This window comes from Anser anser (assembly GCF_964211835.1).
Source record: "Anser anser genome assembly, chromosome: 20".
Classification (NCBI taxonomy): Eukaryota; Metazoa; Chordata; class Aves; order Anseriformes; family Anatidae; genus Anser; species Anser anser.
The window spans coordinates 7,982,538-8,000,034 of NC_139741.1; the positions used below are offsets into that span (position 1 = coordinate 7,982,538).

Here is a 17,497-nt window from a genome sequence, read left to right on the forward strand (position 1 = left end):
GCTATAAAGCAGGGAGTCACACAGGTGTGATAAAGCCAATGCACAGCAGCACCAGGACTATTGCACTCAAACCTGCCACAGTGCAGACGCAAATAGAAGCCAGGAAGGACTGTGGAAGTTGATTAATGCCTCTTCCTTCTCCCTGCTAGAAGGCAGGATCTATTACACATAGATTACTCTTGGCACAAATTTGTCTGCCTTGTTCTGAAAGGCCTCAAGACAGAAACTCCCCATGCTCTTCTGACAACGTATTCCAGTGCTTCCCTCTTTGTACGGGTAGTTCTTCTTAACATCCAGCCTCAGTCTGTTTTGTTGTAATTTAAGCTCTCAATGTCTTACTTTCTCCATTATGGACATAAAAAATGATCCTGTCTCTCTCTGAGCAGACTTTTAATTCCTCAAAGTACTTTTCAAAACGTTTGAACACCTCCTCTCCTTGCCTTCTAGAAGCAAAACAGTCCAAACTTCTTAAGACTTTCCCTGTAGGTCATATGTCATATACTTCTGATCCTTTTTTGTTATTTTCCTCTAGTCTTTCAAGCCGGTCTACATCTACCTCATAGCACAGCACCTGAAACCTATACCTCTGTGCAATACCTTTTCTGCACAGCCCTGTTGAGGATTTGCCTTTTTGGCATCCGTACGTCATTGTTAATCCATGTTTAATTTGGGATCCTCTACCTTTTTCTGAAGAACTGCTGGCCTGATTTTCCCCATCCTTTATTTGCTAGTTAAAACTATTTCTGCCAAAGTGCAGTGCCCTGCAGTTGTCCTTAACGAGTTTCATCTTATTCTATTCAGATCACATCACCAATTTATCAAGACCATTTAAAATTTTAATCCTGCCTTCCAGTGTTCTTGCTTTCAGTCCCAGCTTTGCCTCATCTGCAGATTTAATAAGCATTTTCCCTCTCCCATCACTGAGATCACTAAAGAAAACATTGGGAGGTCTGTCTTCATGTCGATATCGTCAAATTATGTTCCTGATCATTAACTGTTCATTAAGCATTATCCAGTCCTAGAGGGCTGCCTGCTTCCTTGATGCTGTACAGGACATAAACACCGAACTTACAAACTCTCCAAGGCAAGGACAATCCTGAACTCCTACCACAAAATAAAGCACTTTATAACATGCGGTGGAAGAAGCTACCAGATGGCAGTCTGCAGTTTTCAATGGAGTCACTGACAGTAAGATATCCAAATCCAGTGGTATCCAGACACTTATCTGGTTTGAAAATCTATCTTGACTCATGGATTCTCTCTGAATCCCAGAGAAGCAGGGACTTTCATGAAGAAAGAATGTTTCGGTTTTGGACTCCGGCCCTGAAATCCTCCTACTTCTCTCAAACTCCCTATGGATCCAGATTGTCTGACTTGAGCACCCCACCATGAATGGGAGTCCAAGATCCCTTTCATATTGCGCAAGTGACTTAAAAGGGTGTGGGCTGACCCCTTTCCTAACAAAAATAAAGGCAAATAAGACAAGAAAGTGCATCTGGAGAGAAGTACCCTCCTCCCAGCCCCTGTATGCCCCAAAAACCTAAAATGACCTAAAGTTTCACACTAGGTGTCTGCAGTTAAGGTGGATTAGTACCAGTCTTATGCTTTCTCCCTCTTCTCTCCTTTGCCTCATTCCACAGATTCCTCACCTGACAGCCATCTGTCCTCGCACACCACACTTCTTGCCAGTCAACGCCTTCCTGCACTATCTTTGCCTGCTTGGACCTCACCACCCAGCTTGTAGGACATTCTGCTTCCTCAGTGCTGCAGGTGTTTCAGAGCTTGCCCTGGCATGGCTTTCACAATTTTGTGTGTTACTGGTAAACAGTCAACCACAAGCCGCTATCATACCCGTATTTTCCTTACAGATCTACCCTCACCTTACTCTGCTCTAAAGCTTCTAGTTTCAAGGGACCCCACCAATAACTGACATTACATATTTCTTGAAGCATTCACATGAGCCTCTCCCTTCTCTGTCCTCATTCTTTTCCCAAGATTCTGTTTTTTAAATTAAGTCTCCGTGTTTTCATAGACTTTGTCTGTTTCAACGTGATTAATCCTCTTCATTATTTTAAAATCATTGACTGAATCACAGAAAGATCTCTTTTTAAACAAGATAATACCAAAGCTCTTCAGTCTTGCTTTATAACTTAGACCTGAAAGGCACAGTATTATTTTCATTCTCCCTGCTTTATCCCCTTAATCATATCCTTCTTAGGTAGAGTGAGCACTACTGAAAAGAGCACTCTGAACAAGAACTCACCAGTGTTTTATGTAATAACAGTAACACCTCTTTTGATATATACTCTGTTCTTACCATAATGCAACCCAACATCCTGTTCAGTGGTTGGGGTCTTTTTTCTACAGCTGTGTGTTAGGCTGAGAGCTCTGGGGATTATTTAAAGAGAATATTCTCCAGATTTATCAATTTACCATTATGAATATTTTGCTCCATTCATTCTGAGGTAAGTAAACCCCAACGCTGCTCAGTGGCACTGTCTTACTCTTTAGCTGGCTCTCTACCTAATCTCCTCTCTTGAATCTTACAGATTCCTCCATGGAAGCAATAAAATGGCCACTAAGGTGCTAAATACGAAAGAATCGTTGTAGGCATTAAAGGCTAAAGTCACTGCAAGGCAACTGGATCCAAGTATTTCTTGGCTATGCGCATATACACTAATGCTAGCTTAGGTGTTCAAGTACGCTCTATTGTCACTAATGGATACCACACCTAATGGGCTTGGTATTCAGAATCCAGCCCTCTCCCAGGGCCCCTGAGTGGCTATGTCAAACGAGCTTTAGTCTGAGCACCTTCCTGAACCAGTTGCACGCAGATTGCCCTCCCCTCCTGGCTTCCATTTCTAGGTGACCCAAACTGGAATTTCTAAACTGTGTTTTGCAACCATTCAGCGCCTCACATAGACTGCAGATCTCTTTTTCACCACAGGAAAAGCTTCATCTCTCTCTGCTTTCTCTTCTGCCTAAGAGAGATCAATCTCTCTACAGATGCAAAACCAATCCATAAGTAATCCTCTGGGTTTATGCAGGCTCATAGCCCCTCATACCACCAGCTCCCAGGCAGGATGGATACACAAGCTGTAAGGCTACGAGAAAAAGGAATTTGGTTCAGCTCCCTGACCTACGAGAGCTCTCTGTCAGTGCCTCTCTTTACAACACAGGGTTTAGTGCTTTGTTGCATATCATGGCTATTGTAAGGATAATAGGAATGGAATAAAAAACAGCATGGTATAAAATAGTAGAAATCATGAAAGAAGAGAAGAAGAAAAAAATAAAGGAAGCAAGATGAGACAATCTAAAGAGATAGATAAATTGTTCTTTTTTTTGGCAGAAAGGAAATGATAAAGTCTGTAAGACGCTATAAAATGTTTAAGCTGACTGTTGCCTAAGAAAAAAAAAAGAAGTAAAACCTTTCTACCAGGCTAAGGAGAATTTTGGGGTGCGATGGAATGGTAGGACAAGACTATCAGCCTCACTGTGTGCCTGGAAAGAAGTGGCTCACAGCAAACATGGTTTGGCTCAATTCACATCTTTTGTATTTAACTCTAAGATTGTTGTGAAAAAGCCACTGCAGTGCCCCAACCGAAGGGTGATGCACTATTTTGCATTGAAAACAGGTGTTCAGCTGGCTGGCTTTCTAGCAGAGCACAGCAGATTTGTCCCAGATTTTCCGTACATGATCTCTAGGTAATACTTGCCTTTTCTTCACATGTTTCAAGAAAATTAGATAATTATTTTCCATGTTCTGAGGCTTCCCTGAACTGACTGACAATAGATTTGCAGAGCTAAGCTGTAGGTTGGGTGGAGAGGGAGTCTGGCCAGCTTACAGAGGAGGTGAGTGGACGGAAAAAGCAGTGCTGCACTTCTGGAGCATCTCTGAGAACAACCACAGCTTGTAGCACATGCCCAGGCTCACTGCAGTTACACTAGTGACCTGCTGAGGCGCAGTCTCTGGCTGGGGAAGACAAGGGCAAACACTCGATAACCCAACCCCTCATTTCCTTAATTTTGAAGCTATGTTACATAAGGGACTACATTTACTGAAACTTCCCCCTGTGTTTATTCATTTTAAATGGCTTTGAGACACAGTTTCTTCAAAAGATCACGTATAATCAATCTCCATTGTTCTGTATATATTCGCAGAAGATAACGACTTCATTAAAATATGGCGCGCTATTAACAGCAGTAAATATCCAGTGCTAAACCTTAAAATGTAATGCAATTAAAGAAGAAATACGAACCTAAGGAGGTTAAGTGCAATCTACCATTGACAGTTACATTTGATTTGAATTAAAAAACACACACAGAGGGTAATAAAGAGCCTCCGTACATACTTGGATAACAGGAAATCCCCTGGATGTAAAAATAGTGAATTTAAGAATGGAGAATATAAAGGTCTAGTTCAAATTAAAGATTTTATGACTGAGGACTCCATTAAATCTTTGAACACTTACAGTAAAGAGTCTGGAATGCTTCCAGTCCAATTCTTTATGTTCTCACAAGTGACAGATTATACTTCTGAACTTATACGGCAAAAGAAAGAAAGAGTGATTGTATTAATCCATCTAAATCTGAAGCTTGTTAATTAAGATGAAAACTATAAAAATCTGTGCTTAGGTGAAGAATAGTATTTTTATAACCCAGCTCAAGATAACCTCACTAGCTAAGCCAAAAGTAAAAGATTTTAATTCTCAAATTATTGAGAACAGTAAAATAATGAACCACTTAATACTACATGATCAACAATCTGTACTAAATAGGAACTTTTTGGTACTCCTCGGTCTATTTCTCTATCTATACTTCCAAGACATTCCTCATGGTGTTTAAAACCCAGTACAACATGCTTCTTCTAACTCCACTCCCACCTGCAGAAATGCAAGGATCCTCAATTGCACCAAGTCCACAGCGGCAGGCCACGATCATGTTGAAGTGCCAGTCTCGCACATATGGGTATTTATAACTCTAAGATATTAGGGAGGACCTTGCAAGTGAGTCGCACTGGAAAATAATGTAGTACCTTTCCCAGGTTTCAAAGGGAATCGAGACAAAATTATCAAGGCTATTTTTTTTTAAGTTGAAGGTGTAGGGTTAAGCATTCATCACTGCACTAAGCAAAGCAGCAAGGATTTGAGATCTTGTTTCAGATTCCTCAAAACATACTAATTACTGGTATAAATCTGCTGTCTCTAATGGCATCCTGCCAAGGCTTAATTGAGCCTTAAATGAAAATGAATGTGAGATATCTGAAAAGACAGCTGATGTGGCCCAGAATGTTAGCAGAAACATAATGCCTGGAAGGACTGTGGGGTTAAGAAACTCCTGGGTTTGGCTATAAGCTCCAAAGCAACTCACAAGTCAAATAGAGAATAAAAATGAGAGAAAACAAAGTCTTCCTGTCAGGAGGATGTGTTCTCCTTTAGGACCACATGGCAGTCCCTCTAAAAAGGAATACACCCTTTATTTGCTTGCTTCCTTGAAGTAGTTGAGGATCTGGCCTAGGGTGAATAAATAGAACAGACAATGTTAATAAATGCAGACTCTTTCCAGACCAACAGGGGTGGCAGACACCACAGCTCTCAACGGAAACAACATTTACTTTGAAATTTTTGTATTGAAAACAAAAAGCATATGGGTCTAATAGAAAAGGTTGCAAGAGCTCCTATGAATCACAGTTATCCCCTTATTGTCTTGTCTTAGCCATCCAGCACCCGCTACTCTACCACCTGTGAAACAGTTTTTACCACGTATGCAGCAAGGTTTTTCACCCAGTCCACCAGGGCTGCCGTGCCTTCTTCTAAGAGCAAAGGGTGCCCAACACATCCCTGCACAATAGTCCTCACCATCAGGCGCTGTTTCTCTTTGACTGCTTTCACCAACAGCTATTGAGAACACTAAATGTAAGAGATCTCACTAACAGTACACCTGTATGCCCGCTTCAATTCAGCACGTATCTGCACAGTAGCTGAAGGAAATAGCCCCATCCTTGTCCCACTCAGCTGTACCTCCACTGGTCCTTGTTCCTTTCTCTCTGTTAGTAGCACCAGGCAGTTGATTCAACTGAAAACTATTCTCTCTCCTTTTTTTTTTTTTTTTTTCCGGGGGGGGGGGGGTGGGGGGGGTGGGGGGGGGGTTCAGCTGAACTCAATTCCCTCTAAACTGGTAATTGGAGCAGGCCTAAACTGAGATTTGCGGATGTGAACGGAGGCAGTTCTATTACTTTGAGCGGGTGGTGATACAAGTTTATGCCAGATGTAAAAGACTATGTATCCACAGCACAAAGTAAGAGTCCAGGCTCTGTCAACAGGCAATGAAGATTCTCCTAAACAAATGTTTCTGAAGGGTAATCCAGAATACCTAAACCAGAAGCCTAAACCAGAAGATTAGGCAGCGTGAATATGACAAGACCTTGTCTTAGTACTGTAATTCCCACAAGGAATTGAAGCTCTATTTACTAATGCAAATGATCTGGGTTTAAGCAGAAATACTATCACTTAATGTTTTTTTCCATGAAAAAATTGAAACTTTCCCCTGGTAGGGGAAGAGAAGACCCTCTGAAGGGCTCTCCTGCTAACACAATAAACATCTGTGGGTTCTTTCCTCTCAAACGCTATTTCTCTAGGGTGTCCCCCTCTGATGAAATAGCAGTCCCAGTAGATCATGGCAAACAATCGTGCATACCACATCTTAAGAAATGGTACTGTTCAGAACAGATCGCTTTGGTCTGCCTTAATGCAGGCAAGTTAACACCACATTATTAAATGCACCAAGGTCACCAACCTCCATCAGATGATCTGCTTGATCCCTTTCAGACAAAAAAAAAAGAAAAAGGAAAAAAAAAAGAAAAAGAAAAAAGTTTGGATTCCATACAGAAATCTGAGTCCTCCAAGCCGAAAGTAGCAGGCCTGGCCACTCACAGCCCACCCACCTACAGATCAAGATGGACTGGAACAACCTCCTCCAAGAGCCAGAAAAGTGAAGGGGGCTGGGAGGTGGGAGGAAGAGTTTCGTATTTCATCTACCACTTCTAATAGAAAACAGAGCATGGTGGGGGGTTGAAAGGAAAACGGCAAACCCCTGGAGATCCTAAGTGTTGGCCTCTCAAGTCAAAGCTGTCAATCACACCACGTCCCCTCCGACTCGTGCTTCTGGCAGGGAGGGAACAAAAGGAGGCAATGGACTGGCACGTTCAGCCACTAGGTGTTACTGTTGCTCCACAGAAGATCAGAGCAACCAGAATAAGCAAAATGAAATCTATCAGAGGCATCTTAAACAGCTTTAGCTTAAGATGTAAGCCATCAGAGCTAAATCTTTAGCTTCACGTACCATGAACCAGAAGAATTAGAGCATTTTGGTGTGTTGCCTTGGAGGGGTCATGGAGGTAGACTGCTGCTCCCTGGGTGTTGTTTATGCATCATTGCATAAATGGAGCAAGTCAAATTCATGCTTGGGAACCGCCACTGGCTTTGATGAAGGAACACTAGGAGAATTGGGTCCCTAGGGATGTGGCTGACTTCACATCCACTGGTCAGAAAAATACATTGGCTACTGAGTTGTCTGCTTCCCTGCCTCTTCTGTGAACGGCCACAGCCTGCCTGAAAAAACTCCGCACTGAAACTGAAACACATCTTAACCAAGCTCTGCTGTCAGCCAGGTGGGCTCCTCAGGCAAGTCATTTAAATTTTCTATGCTTTTATTTCTCCATCTGTGAAGATCCTGGTCTCCTCTGGAGAGGACTTTGAGATCACAGATAAATCAGTGCTGGTATTGTTCCTCTTAATGTAGTCCTTGATAATCTGTTAGTACGAGCCAAGCAACAGGTTTTGCATGAGCCTTTTCAACTGCTTCCAGAATAGGTTTTCTGAGAGAGAAATGCTGAACTGACTGCTTACACCTCCCTGGTAGCCACTTTTAAGTGAAACAGTCTCATGATAAAAAGCAGCACCCCACTGCACCCCTGTCAATGTACCTTAATGTCCTGTTCCTGTTTGGTCCTTTTTCATAGCTCTACTGAAACTTTACAACCACATTTCATCCAACCCTTCAACAGCCTACCTCAGTTTACCTGCTTAATCAACTAGCCGTTGAACCTCGGATGGATATCGCTTCCCTGAGCTTCTTCAGCAACATGCTTCCAGTTTACAACAATACTGTTTTTCTCCTTAAGTTTTAATAACAAGCTTCAGCACACAAGAATTGGTGTTGTTTTTTTTTTTTTCATTCTATGCCTTGCCCCCAAAATGATTGGTATAAATAAGCAGGATATATAATGCAGATCTCTGCCTGCATCCATTAGAAAGTTGTTTCTGTACACACACACAATGTCTTGCAACACACAGCAAACAGGCAGCGCATTTATTCTCATGGTAAGTCTTGCCATGTGGTTGTACTTCTAACCAAGGCATTATTTTCACACACAACTTGATTTGACTGCTCCAGGGTATGTTTCCCAAAGTTTGGAAATATTGTTACAGTGCATTAAACAAAGTACCAGTACTGAGCCACAAACTTAAGAAAGATTTTTTGAGTTCTTTTCATAGGAAAAAATTTATATGCCACATTAAACAAAATATAATGCAAACTTAAAATACTGTTCTCCAAAAGACTGAATGATTTGCAAATGCTAAAGTATTCTCTGAAAGGTGACTGGCACTACATTTTACTGCTGCTTCCAGTAAAACCTGTGGGCCTCTAACTTGGAGGCAAAGTCCTCTTATCTGCAGTTCAGGCAACAAGCATCACATGCCACGATAAGGCAATCAATGTGTCTCGGTTTGAATTCTCACAGAGATTTCTAGAGTGAAGAATAGTTTTAGTGAAATATTATTGATAGCCTGCAATTGTTTCTGGCTGTTGAAGGAAGAAGGAGGATCTGTCCACAGAGAATCATCTGGAGATGATCATTTTTGCTTGCTACCAAACATTATGGTGGAAAAACTGCCATCTAATAAATGCAAGACTTATAGACCATTACCAGTATGGTCTGGAAGTAGTTCACTTACAGCTGGAGTTTTTTGTCTTCTGTAGTCTAACAAAGAGTTTGAAATAAGTGAAACAAAATGGCCTTGTTGATTTGTACACGTGTAGTCTCAGCAAACAATACATCAGTAACTAACATAACTTTACTCAGGCCTACGGCAGATGCTGATAACATCAAATGCACTTAGATGCCTTTGAAAATGTCACCCTGAGTGGCTTGGCAGCTTAATTCCCACTTTCTAAAGTGACTTAAAACCTTAAAACACATGGATAAATCTGAAAATTGCAGCCTTAGACAGCTGTGCTCTCCTTACTCTTCAGTGGCTAACATAAACACACAAAGATGCTATCTGACACCTCATCTAAAAATTAATCCTAATTGCTTTCTGGGCAGCTGCACAAACAGCCAGTTTTACCTAGTTTCACTCTTACCTCTTGTTCATTATTTTCCTCTTCTGCTTTGCTGTCCAAAATAGGTTTCTTTATATCACATTTCTCTTCATGTGCTTGTGGACGTGGCAGTTAATAGCATGTGCCAGCTAATAAGACAGATGTCTTAATTTCTTCTCTCTGGGTCACCCTTTCTGTCTTTTCTTCAGAAATTACTATGCCTGAAATATGGAAAACAACATAGCAGCAGAAAGCATGAACTACAAAATGTCCCATTTAATTGTGAATTTGCTCCTGACTCACACGAGGATCTTCACAAACAGAAAACTGCTACGACAGTCTGCTACGACAGAATCATCTCTACTGCTAGGACCAACCACCACCTTTTGCATCGTCTTCGTCCAACTGGCCTGAAAACAAAGGCCTGTCTGAAGTTTATAATCCCACGTGAAGCGTGATGCCACTGCCACACTGAACAGCCCTAAACTATGAAAGTAGTGAAAGAGCCAAATCAGCCTACAGTGCGATAGAAAAGGCTCTGCCCCCTCAGTGAGGGCGCAGAGCTATTCTGGTTCACATTTATTGGTAGTACTAGTAATAAACGTTTACATTATGGTAGCGCCTAAAGGCCCTATTTGAAAGCTCATCTAAAACTGTTATTGTACCTGGGCACTAAACAGCTCTGAAGCAGCACATCTGTCTGCCAGATGGGTGTTTGCTGGGTTTTGTTTTTTTTTACTGAGAAGTTGCCTCTTAAAAAAGCCTCATGCTTACCTAAGAAAACTTAATAAGAAGTTTCAAGAGATTGCTGCGCTGTTCACTCAGGGAGAATCTGCAGTTAGAACTGCAGAGAAACTCCAGGCTAGGACAGCACTTCCTCACACGAGCAAGGGACACCACAGCCCCACGCCGGGGACACCGAGGCTGCGGTCCCCCGGCTCACGCCGCCTCAAACCCGGCACATGAGCACCTTGAGGCCCGAGCCGGCCCCCACTCGGGGATCTCCGGCACGAACCGGCGGCGAGGCGCCGCCTCCATCACCCCGCGGGGCTCCCCCTCACGGCGGCCCTGAGGGGCTCCCCCTCACGGCGGCGGAGCCAAGGCAGCGCGGCCGCGGCCGCCATGTTGAAGGCGAAGGTGCTGCTGGTGGGGCCCCGTGAGGTGAGCGAGCCCCCGGCCCGGCCGGGCGCCCCCCGCCGCTTGTCCCCGCGGCTCGTAGTGAATCCGGAGCGGCCTCGCCGGGCCCTGAGGGCCGCGGTCCCTCCGGGCTGCCCTGGGCGGGGTCGCCGCGGCCCGCATCGAAACGCGGAGGCTGCGGCCGGGCAGTGGTGGGAGGGGAGGGCGGGGGCAGGCGTGCGGTTAGCTGAGGTGAACGCTTCTGGTTGTTGTGGCTGGGGCGTGCTAAGCTCATAGGCGTGCTTCTCGCTCATTTCTGCCAGGCTGGAAAATCCGTGCTAGCAAATTTTGTCTCGGAGAGCATAGAAGGGATTGGCAGCTACGTGCCGACCCAAGGAGTGAGGTGAGCAGACCCCGTGCGCTGCCCGAAGCAGCCGGCATCGCGCTGCCGCCCTGGCAGCCTGGCCGTGGCCTTGTGCACCGTGACGAGGCGTCGTGTGGCTGCTTGCTTTCACAGGATCCTGGAATATGAGAAGCCAAACTTCAACGGTAACAGCAAGGGAGTTGCGTGTCGTTTTGAGCTGTGGGATTGCAGCGGCGATCAAAAGTAAGCCCGTATTGCTGCTACTTCCTCCAGGTTACTCAATTCCTAATGATTCTGCTTACACAACATTCTCCTGCCTGAGGTCTAAAACCAGGGACCTTTTCAAGATGAGAAATATCCCAGCCTCTTTACCCTTTTACATTTTTTTTTTATAGCTTTCTCCTGTAGAGCATCTGATGCTCCCAGCTGACATTGCAGTTTGTTTTGGATAAGGACTAAGCATAACAGTAATGTCCATAGCTCCTAGAACGGAGTTACAGGTACAGCAGACAGACAGAGGCCCAGTCCGCAACTGACTGCCTTTATGTGTTTGAAATTATTGTGTGATGGACTTCAAACAATGTATTTATATGGTTGAAGCCCTAATTGCCAAAGGATACAATTGAGAACTGGACAGATCAATTTTTAGGGAAAAAAAAATGCATTTGACCAACCACTGCATTGTCAGCAAATCACGGGACCAACTAAGATGATAGGTAAGTAAAAATATTTAGGATGTCATAGATCACTGGCAAGATTACTAACTAAAGTAAATTACTAACTAAAGTAACTAACTGAACTAAAAGTACTAACTAAAGAAAAAGTACTGTAATGTGTTCTTGCAGAGAACTTTTTCTCTTAACGAAAAAAAGAAAACAAGGAAGTTTGAGTACATTTCCATTTTCCAGCTATCAATCTTACCATTTTCTGTGCATGTGCTTTTCAAGGTTTGAAACGTGCTGGCCAGCTCTGATGAAGGACTCTCATGGCGTAATAATAATCTTCAATCCTGACATGCCCAGTCACCTGAAAGAAATTGAAATGTGGTACTCCTGTTTTGTGCAGCAGCAGCCACTGCTTGATAGTCAGTGTCTCCTGGTTGCACATCACAAGCCAGGCAGTGCAGAGGACACAGAAAATCTATCCTTAGGTAAGAAGATGGAAAACAATGTACCAGTCAGAGGAGTTTTTTATTGATCTCTTTATCTTTAAAATTGGTGATACCTTATAGTTTGCATTTTTCATGAAAATCTTCCAATCTAAGAATACTAGAGTGCTTTGCAAAAACAATAATATTGAACCTCAGAAGCCAGCTAAAAGGTAAGCAATATCCATGTTTCCCAAAAGGGAAAATAAAGACAAGCAACATTTGAGTGACTTCTCTAATGCCACGCAGTGAGTATGCAGCTGAGCCAGGAATTAGAACTCCTGATGTCTGTAGCCATAATTCATCACTAGCAGTTTTTCTTGCACTGAATTTTACATTCTGTTTACTGACACTTTTGAGGCTGTTTAAGCCTACATTTTATTGATCAAAATAACTTTTTGAAATAAAAGGTTAATGATCTTCCTCTTAAAATTAGTATAGGCATGTTATTATATACAGCAGAATTATTTGTGGCTCTTTTTACATAGGGGAATACATATTCCCTCTGGACAGCCTGTTCTGGTGTTCAAACAGTGTTCAAAATTTGCTATAAGTATTAATGTATTAATCCATATTAAACATAACATGTATCGTTCCGTAATTTTGAAGTAATCAAAGACTATCAATTCAATAGTAAAGTTGCAATTCAGTGCTGAATTGTTCAATTCCCCCTAATCAAATGTGAGACCAAAACCAATACTTTAAATCTTAATAATGAAGAACTTCATCTAGCAGTATAGTTGTATTTGTTGTAATGCCAACAAGTTTTAATACATTTCTTCCTCGCATTGTTTGTTACCTGGGGTATCAAACATTGGATACTACCAAATTCCAGCTGATTTCTTCAGCATGAGCCGTCCCATGACCTTGATCGTGAATGCTCCTTTTCTAAAAGGAATATATCTTAACTATTTTATTTTTTTTTTACCTTCAAAGCTCACCCGCTGAACAAGTTGAAACTAATACATTCCAACTTAGAAGAAGATCCTGAAGATGTTCGGATGGAATTTATGAAGTACTTCAGAAGCATTATCAACTTAGTAAATGAGAGCAGAGAGAAGGAAGAAATGTCAATTATCTCGTAACATTAAAAGAAAGGGTTGTTTTCACTTTGTAAGCCATGCTAGCCTGTGAACAGATTCTCACAACAAGATTTTACCGGTCTATAAATGCTTCAGAGAAAACACTGCACAATTCATGACTTAACCAAAAGAACCAAGTGCTGACATCAGATCAACTGTGGTGCCAAAAAGATGGCTGCACATCCAGGAATTTGGGTGGCTTTAGCTGTGCTTTGGTTCCATTTGGCATCAGAGGTACAGGAAGGTATTTTTTAATGTATTAGTGTAGACCAAAAGAAAAAGGTATATGTCGTCTCCTCACTTAAAAATGCCTTTTTGTAAAGGTACTAGGAGAAGAAAGCCTGACAGATCATAAGATTTGTGGAGTTCTGTTGAAGCATCTGAGTAAAGTGTTCATGTTAGCTGTGTTCCTGGAGAAGTTATGCTTTTGGAAGTCAGTTGAAACTGATTGGAGTGGAGATCTGAGAAGCAGTTGTGGTGTGGAATCTACATTTTAATGTTCCAAATTCTCCTTATATTTCTGTCAAGCATCTGAAGAGAACACATTTCATAGCTATTGCCTTGGCAAGGCAGAGTATGTTGCAGTCTTTCTCATGACTAGGCTTTTCTCCTATTCCAACAAAATTATCCTTGTTCAGGACAATGTATAGGACACTCTGGGAGGGAAAGAATCGAGGTCTCAGTGTAGTGCAATTACTTTGACCAATGCCAGGAGCTCCAATAGAGGGGAAAAAAGTGCTGCATTCTCCAGAGGAGGAAAAGCTGTTTCCAGACTAATATTACTGTTCCCTATTGCATTGAAATAAGTGGTTTCATAGATAATTTACTTTCTGGTTTGTTTGGTTTGCACTCTTCCCTATTCTTAGTGTGTTTTGCTGTGGAAGACGTTTTTTTGTAATGTAATACTAAAGCAATAAACACACTTTAAAATGTGTCCTTTTTGCTCTCAAAGGGAAAGTTAATTATGTTTTTGCAGAACTCTTATCAACTTGTTTAATTTTTAGTGAGAAGAACTGTGATAAATTTTCAATATATTTCACACTAATTAGATCTAACAGGAGAAGTTTGAAAAAACTTGTCACAGACCCAAATAACTGAAGAAATGATGAATGAAAAACAGAAGCATGTATCAATGCTGATGCCCTTTTTTATTTTTCAAGAGGAGAATTTAAAGGAGAGAGGGCCTGGGAGCTGGAACTGCAGAACTCTGTCAGAAGCATCCAATTTTCCCTTGTACAGTAACTCACCTCGTGAGGTGTTGGATCAATGGCTTGTCAGAACTACATCTGACCCACTGCACCAATTTTTACAGATTGTTTTGTTGTATGTTCCATGTCACCCAGCTGTATTTTAGCTGCAGCTGTTACAGCCTTTGTCCTCTCACTAACGTCTTTTAGTTAACATCCATTACAGAAAGTATGTTAAAAAGCAGGAACTACTTAATGCATTTTAGTTCAAGACAACAGGAGTAAGAGTTTCTTGGGTTTTTCAGTGATATAAGTTCATCAGTCCACTATTCCTATTTTCATAGTTCTTTCTCTTCTGAGTTATAATTAGTGTGTTCTTTTGCAAATACTCTCCATTTACCAAGATAGCAAGAAGACATGCCTCAAAAATCTACTCATTTACATATCTTTCTCGTGGCCTTAGCATGTGATCAGGGCTTTCTCTAGCAAACTTCAGTGAGCAGTCAGAGCGTTAAGCCCTGTCACAAACGTGTTAGCAGTAGCTCAGGTCTTTTCCTGGCCACCTCAAAAAGCCTGCAGCACTTCAGGCAAAAAATCGTCATTCCCTTTCTTTAGTGAACTCAGCCCATGTCAGTGGGATTTACTGCAGTAGTCTAATAATGATTTGACTGTAGCAGCTCAAAATAAGTTATTTTTATTGCTTTCAGGTAGGAGATGATTTTTCATTTTTTCATATACCACTTGAAGATTTCTACATTGTCATGCTCAAATCAGCAAGCACATAGAGTCTGAAAGCCTCTTTGTTCCAGTTGTATGTTTTGCTCCTGCAGGTATTTTTTGCTGATTATTAAGCTCTTTTTATTTAAAACAAAGGCAAGGGAGTCAAAGGATTAAAAGAAGATCTTTTAAACAGCTGTAAAACTAATGCAGCAAAACATACTGAGCTAAGCTTCAGAGGATTAAAATTCCAATGATATTCTGGTTTGCTCAGGTTGGTACCAAGCGTGTGGCTCATGAAGTTGGTACCAGTAACCCACACCATTCTTTTATTTTGTGCTTGGTGTGTTCACAGTATTTGCTGCTTTAGCTTATTTTCATTGTCAGATGGCTCTTACTGTGCTGCTAAAGCTAAAAGCTTCACTTGGTTCTGATATGAAAAGGAGGGGTACTGAAAGAAAACACCAGTGAGAGGAAGGATACCGTGAAAGAAAAAAGTGAAATAACCAGTAAGAGATGAAAAGGTTGGAGTGAAATAGTGGGAGGTTGGCATTTCAACATCTATATTTTATTTATATGACTTTTGAAATGGCTTTATATGTTTGCAATCAGTGTCATAGGGTGGTCTATTGGAGACAGTTATTGAAAAATTCACAGTCTAACTAGAGAACAAGTCTTTTATATGCTGCCTTAGATTATTTTTTTCTTATTGCCAGCTGTGTGGCGTTGGAGCCAATTTTAAAAATATACTGCCTTAATACAGCTTCTCCCAACAGCAGCATTGGAATAAGGCTGTTGTGAAACCCAGCAAATATAATTGTACTTGAAATGTAAACCAGTGTTTGAGTGATGCCAGGGTTAAAAAGTCAATGAACTATTCATCACCTTGCTTCACGTAAAATGCTAACCATGATCTTCATAGATTTATAGAATCATCTGGGTTGGAAAAGACTTTCAAGATCACTAGGCCCGACCATCACCCTGACCTACCAAGTCTTATCACTAAACCACGTCCCTTGGTTCCGTATCCACATGTCTCTTAAATACCTTTAGGCATGGGGACTTCCCCGGGCAGCCTGTTCTAATGCTTGACCACCCTCTCGGTGAAGAAATTCTTCCTAATATCCAATCTAAACCTCTCCTGGTGCAACTTGAAAATGTTTCCTCGTGCCCTATCCCTCGTCACCTAAGAAAGGAGACCAACACCCTCCTCACTGCAGCATCCTTTCAGGTGACTGTAGAGGGCGGAGGTCTCCCCTCAGCCTCCTCCTCTACAGATTAAACAACCCCATTTGCCTCAGCCACTCCTCCGAAGTCTTGTTTGCTTGTCCCTTCACCAGCTTCATTGCTCTCCTCTGCACACGCTCAAGCAACTCAATATCTCGTAGTGGAGGGCCCAAAAACTGAACACAGTTTTTAAGGGGCAGTCTCACCAGTGCCACGTACAAGGGGACAACCACTGCCCTAGTCCTGTAGGCCATGCTGTTCCTTCTGACGCAGGCCAGGAGGCCGTTGGCCTTGTCCACCTGAACACACAGCCGGCTCACCTTAAGCTGGCTCTCAACCAGCACCTCCAGGCCCTTTTCTGCTGGGCACCTTTCTGGTCACTCTTCCCCAGGTCAATACCACTGCATCGGGTTTTTATGACCTTACTTTAAACTCAAGAAGAGGTAAATTACAAATGTCTATATACTGCAACACGTTCTTCATTAGAGAAGAAAAATACTGTTAAACAGAACCAATGACAGATCCTTGGATTTGACTTTATACCATCCAGAGGGGACATAATATCTAACAAGTATGGATCACCATTCATGAAACCTGTCCAAGAGATTAATTTCTGCTGTTGCTGAAGAACAGAGTAAATGTGTAGGCTAAAATTAATCCTTAGTATTGCAGCAGATACGGAGAAAGTATTTATTCAGAAGTATAGTTCATTAATGATTTATGAAAGGGGTCCACAGAGACACCCAGTTAGAAGAGCGGTAAGAGAATGTCAAATGCAGGACAGACATACGTTAGTCTCTGTCTGTGCACTTTGCACACTGCCTTTCCACTGCTATCAGTAAGTCTGTGGAGCTTCAAACATTTCCACAGCACAACATAATCCAGACTGGGGGTGTGCAGCCCTATTTGTTTGCCTCAAGCAATGCGGTTAGAAAGTGGCTCCATCCATACTTCTGCCTGTGAGAGCAAAGAATTACCCAGGCAAGTTTAAGGAAACCAGGAACATGAGGTAATCAGCCACAAGTTACACAGAAGTCAGTTAGTTGGCAAGCCACAGGTTTAACTAGGAGTAGGGGCAACTTAGGAACAAAACAGCATGCTTGCAGCAAAAGCACTGTATTTTAACTCTTCCACACTGAGGATCTTACCACCATGCCTGGAAGTTTGGAAAGGCTTTTTGGATGACCTTTCCAAGAAGCGGAAGGGTAGGTAGAGAATCCGTGAGGTCTGTCAGTTCCACCAGACAAGTGTAGCCTTCTGTAGCTGTCCTCAG

General features: G+C 42.2%; 2 protein-coding genes across 8 annotated transcripts in view; one reads left to right on the plus strand and one right to left on the minus strand.

Moving 5' to 3' along the window:
- Nucleotides 1–10,305, minus strand: part of COL26A1 (collagen type XXVI alpha 1 chain) — a 188,406-nt gene extending 178,101 nt beyond the window's left edge. Inside the window, exons 1-2 of one of the 7 annotated variants that reach the window (XM_083806191.1) lie at nucleotides 10,159–10,305; nucleotides 9,427–9,605 (exon numbers count right to left, since the gene is read on the minus strand). The gene's annotated coding sequence lies outside the window, so the exon portion shown is untranslated. Of the gene's footprint in view, nucleotides 1–4,472; nucleotides 4,537–4,883; nucleotides 5,500–5,759; nucleotides 5,985–6,020; nucleotides 6,074–6,795; nucleotides 6,934–9,426; nucleotides 9,606–10,158 lie in introns of those variants that run through there. The other 6 variants (XM_083806193.1, XM_083806201.1, XM_083806200.1 and 3 more) reach the window with 6 other exon arrangements.
- Nucleotides 10,306–10,387: 82 nt separating this feature from the next.
- IFT22 (intraflagellar transport 22) lies at nucleotides 10,388–14,027 on the plus strand. The gene is made up of 5 exons (XM_083806202.1): nucleotides 10,388–10,545; nucleotides 10,824–10,903; nucleotides 11,018–11,107; nucleotides 11,812–12,014; nucleotides 12,948–14,027. Exons 1-5 carry the CDS (start codon nucleotides 10,507–10,509, stop codon nucleotides 13,094–13,096), a joined length of 561 nt encoding a protein of 186 aa, XP_083662328.1. The 5' UTR covers nucleotides 10,388–10,506; the 3' UTR covers nucleotides 13,097–14,027.
- Nucleotides 14,028–17,497: the final 3,470 nt, after the last annotated feature.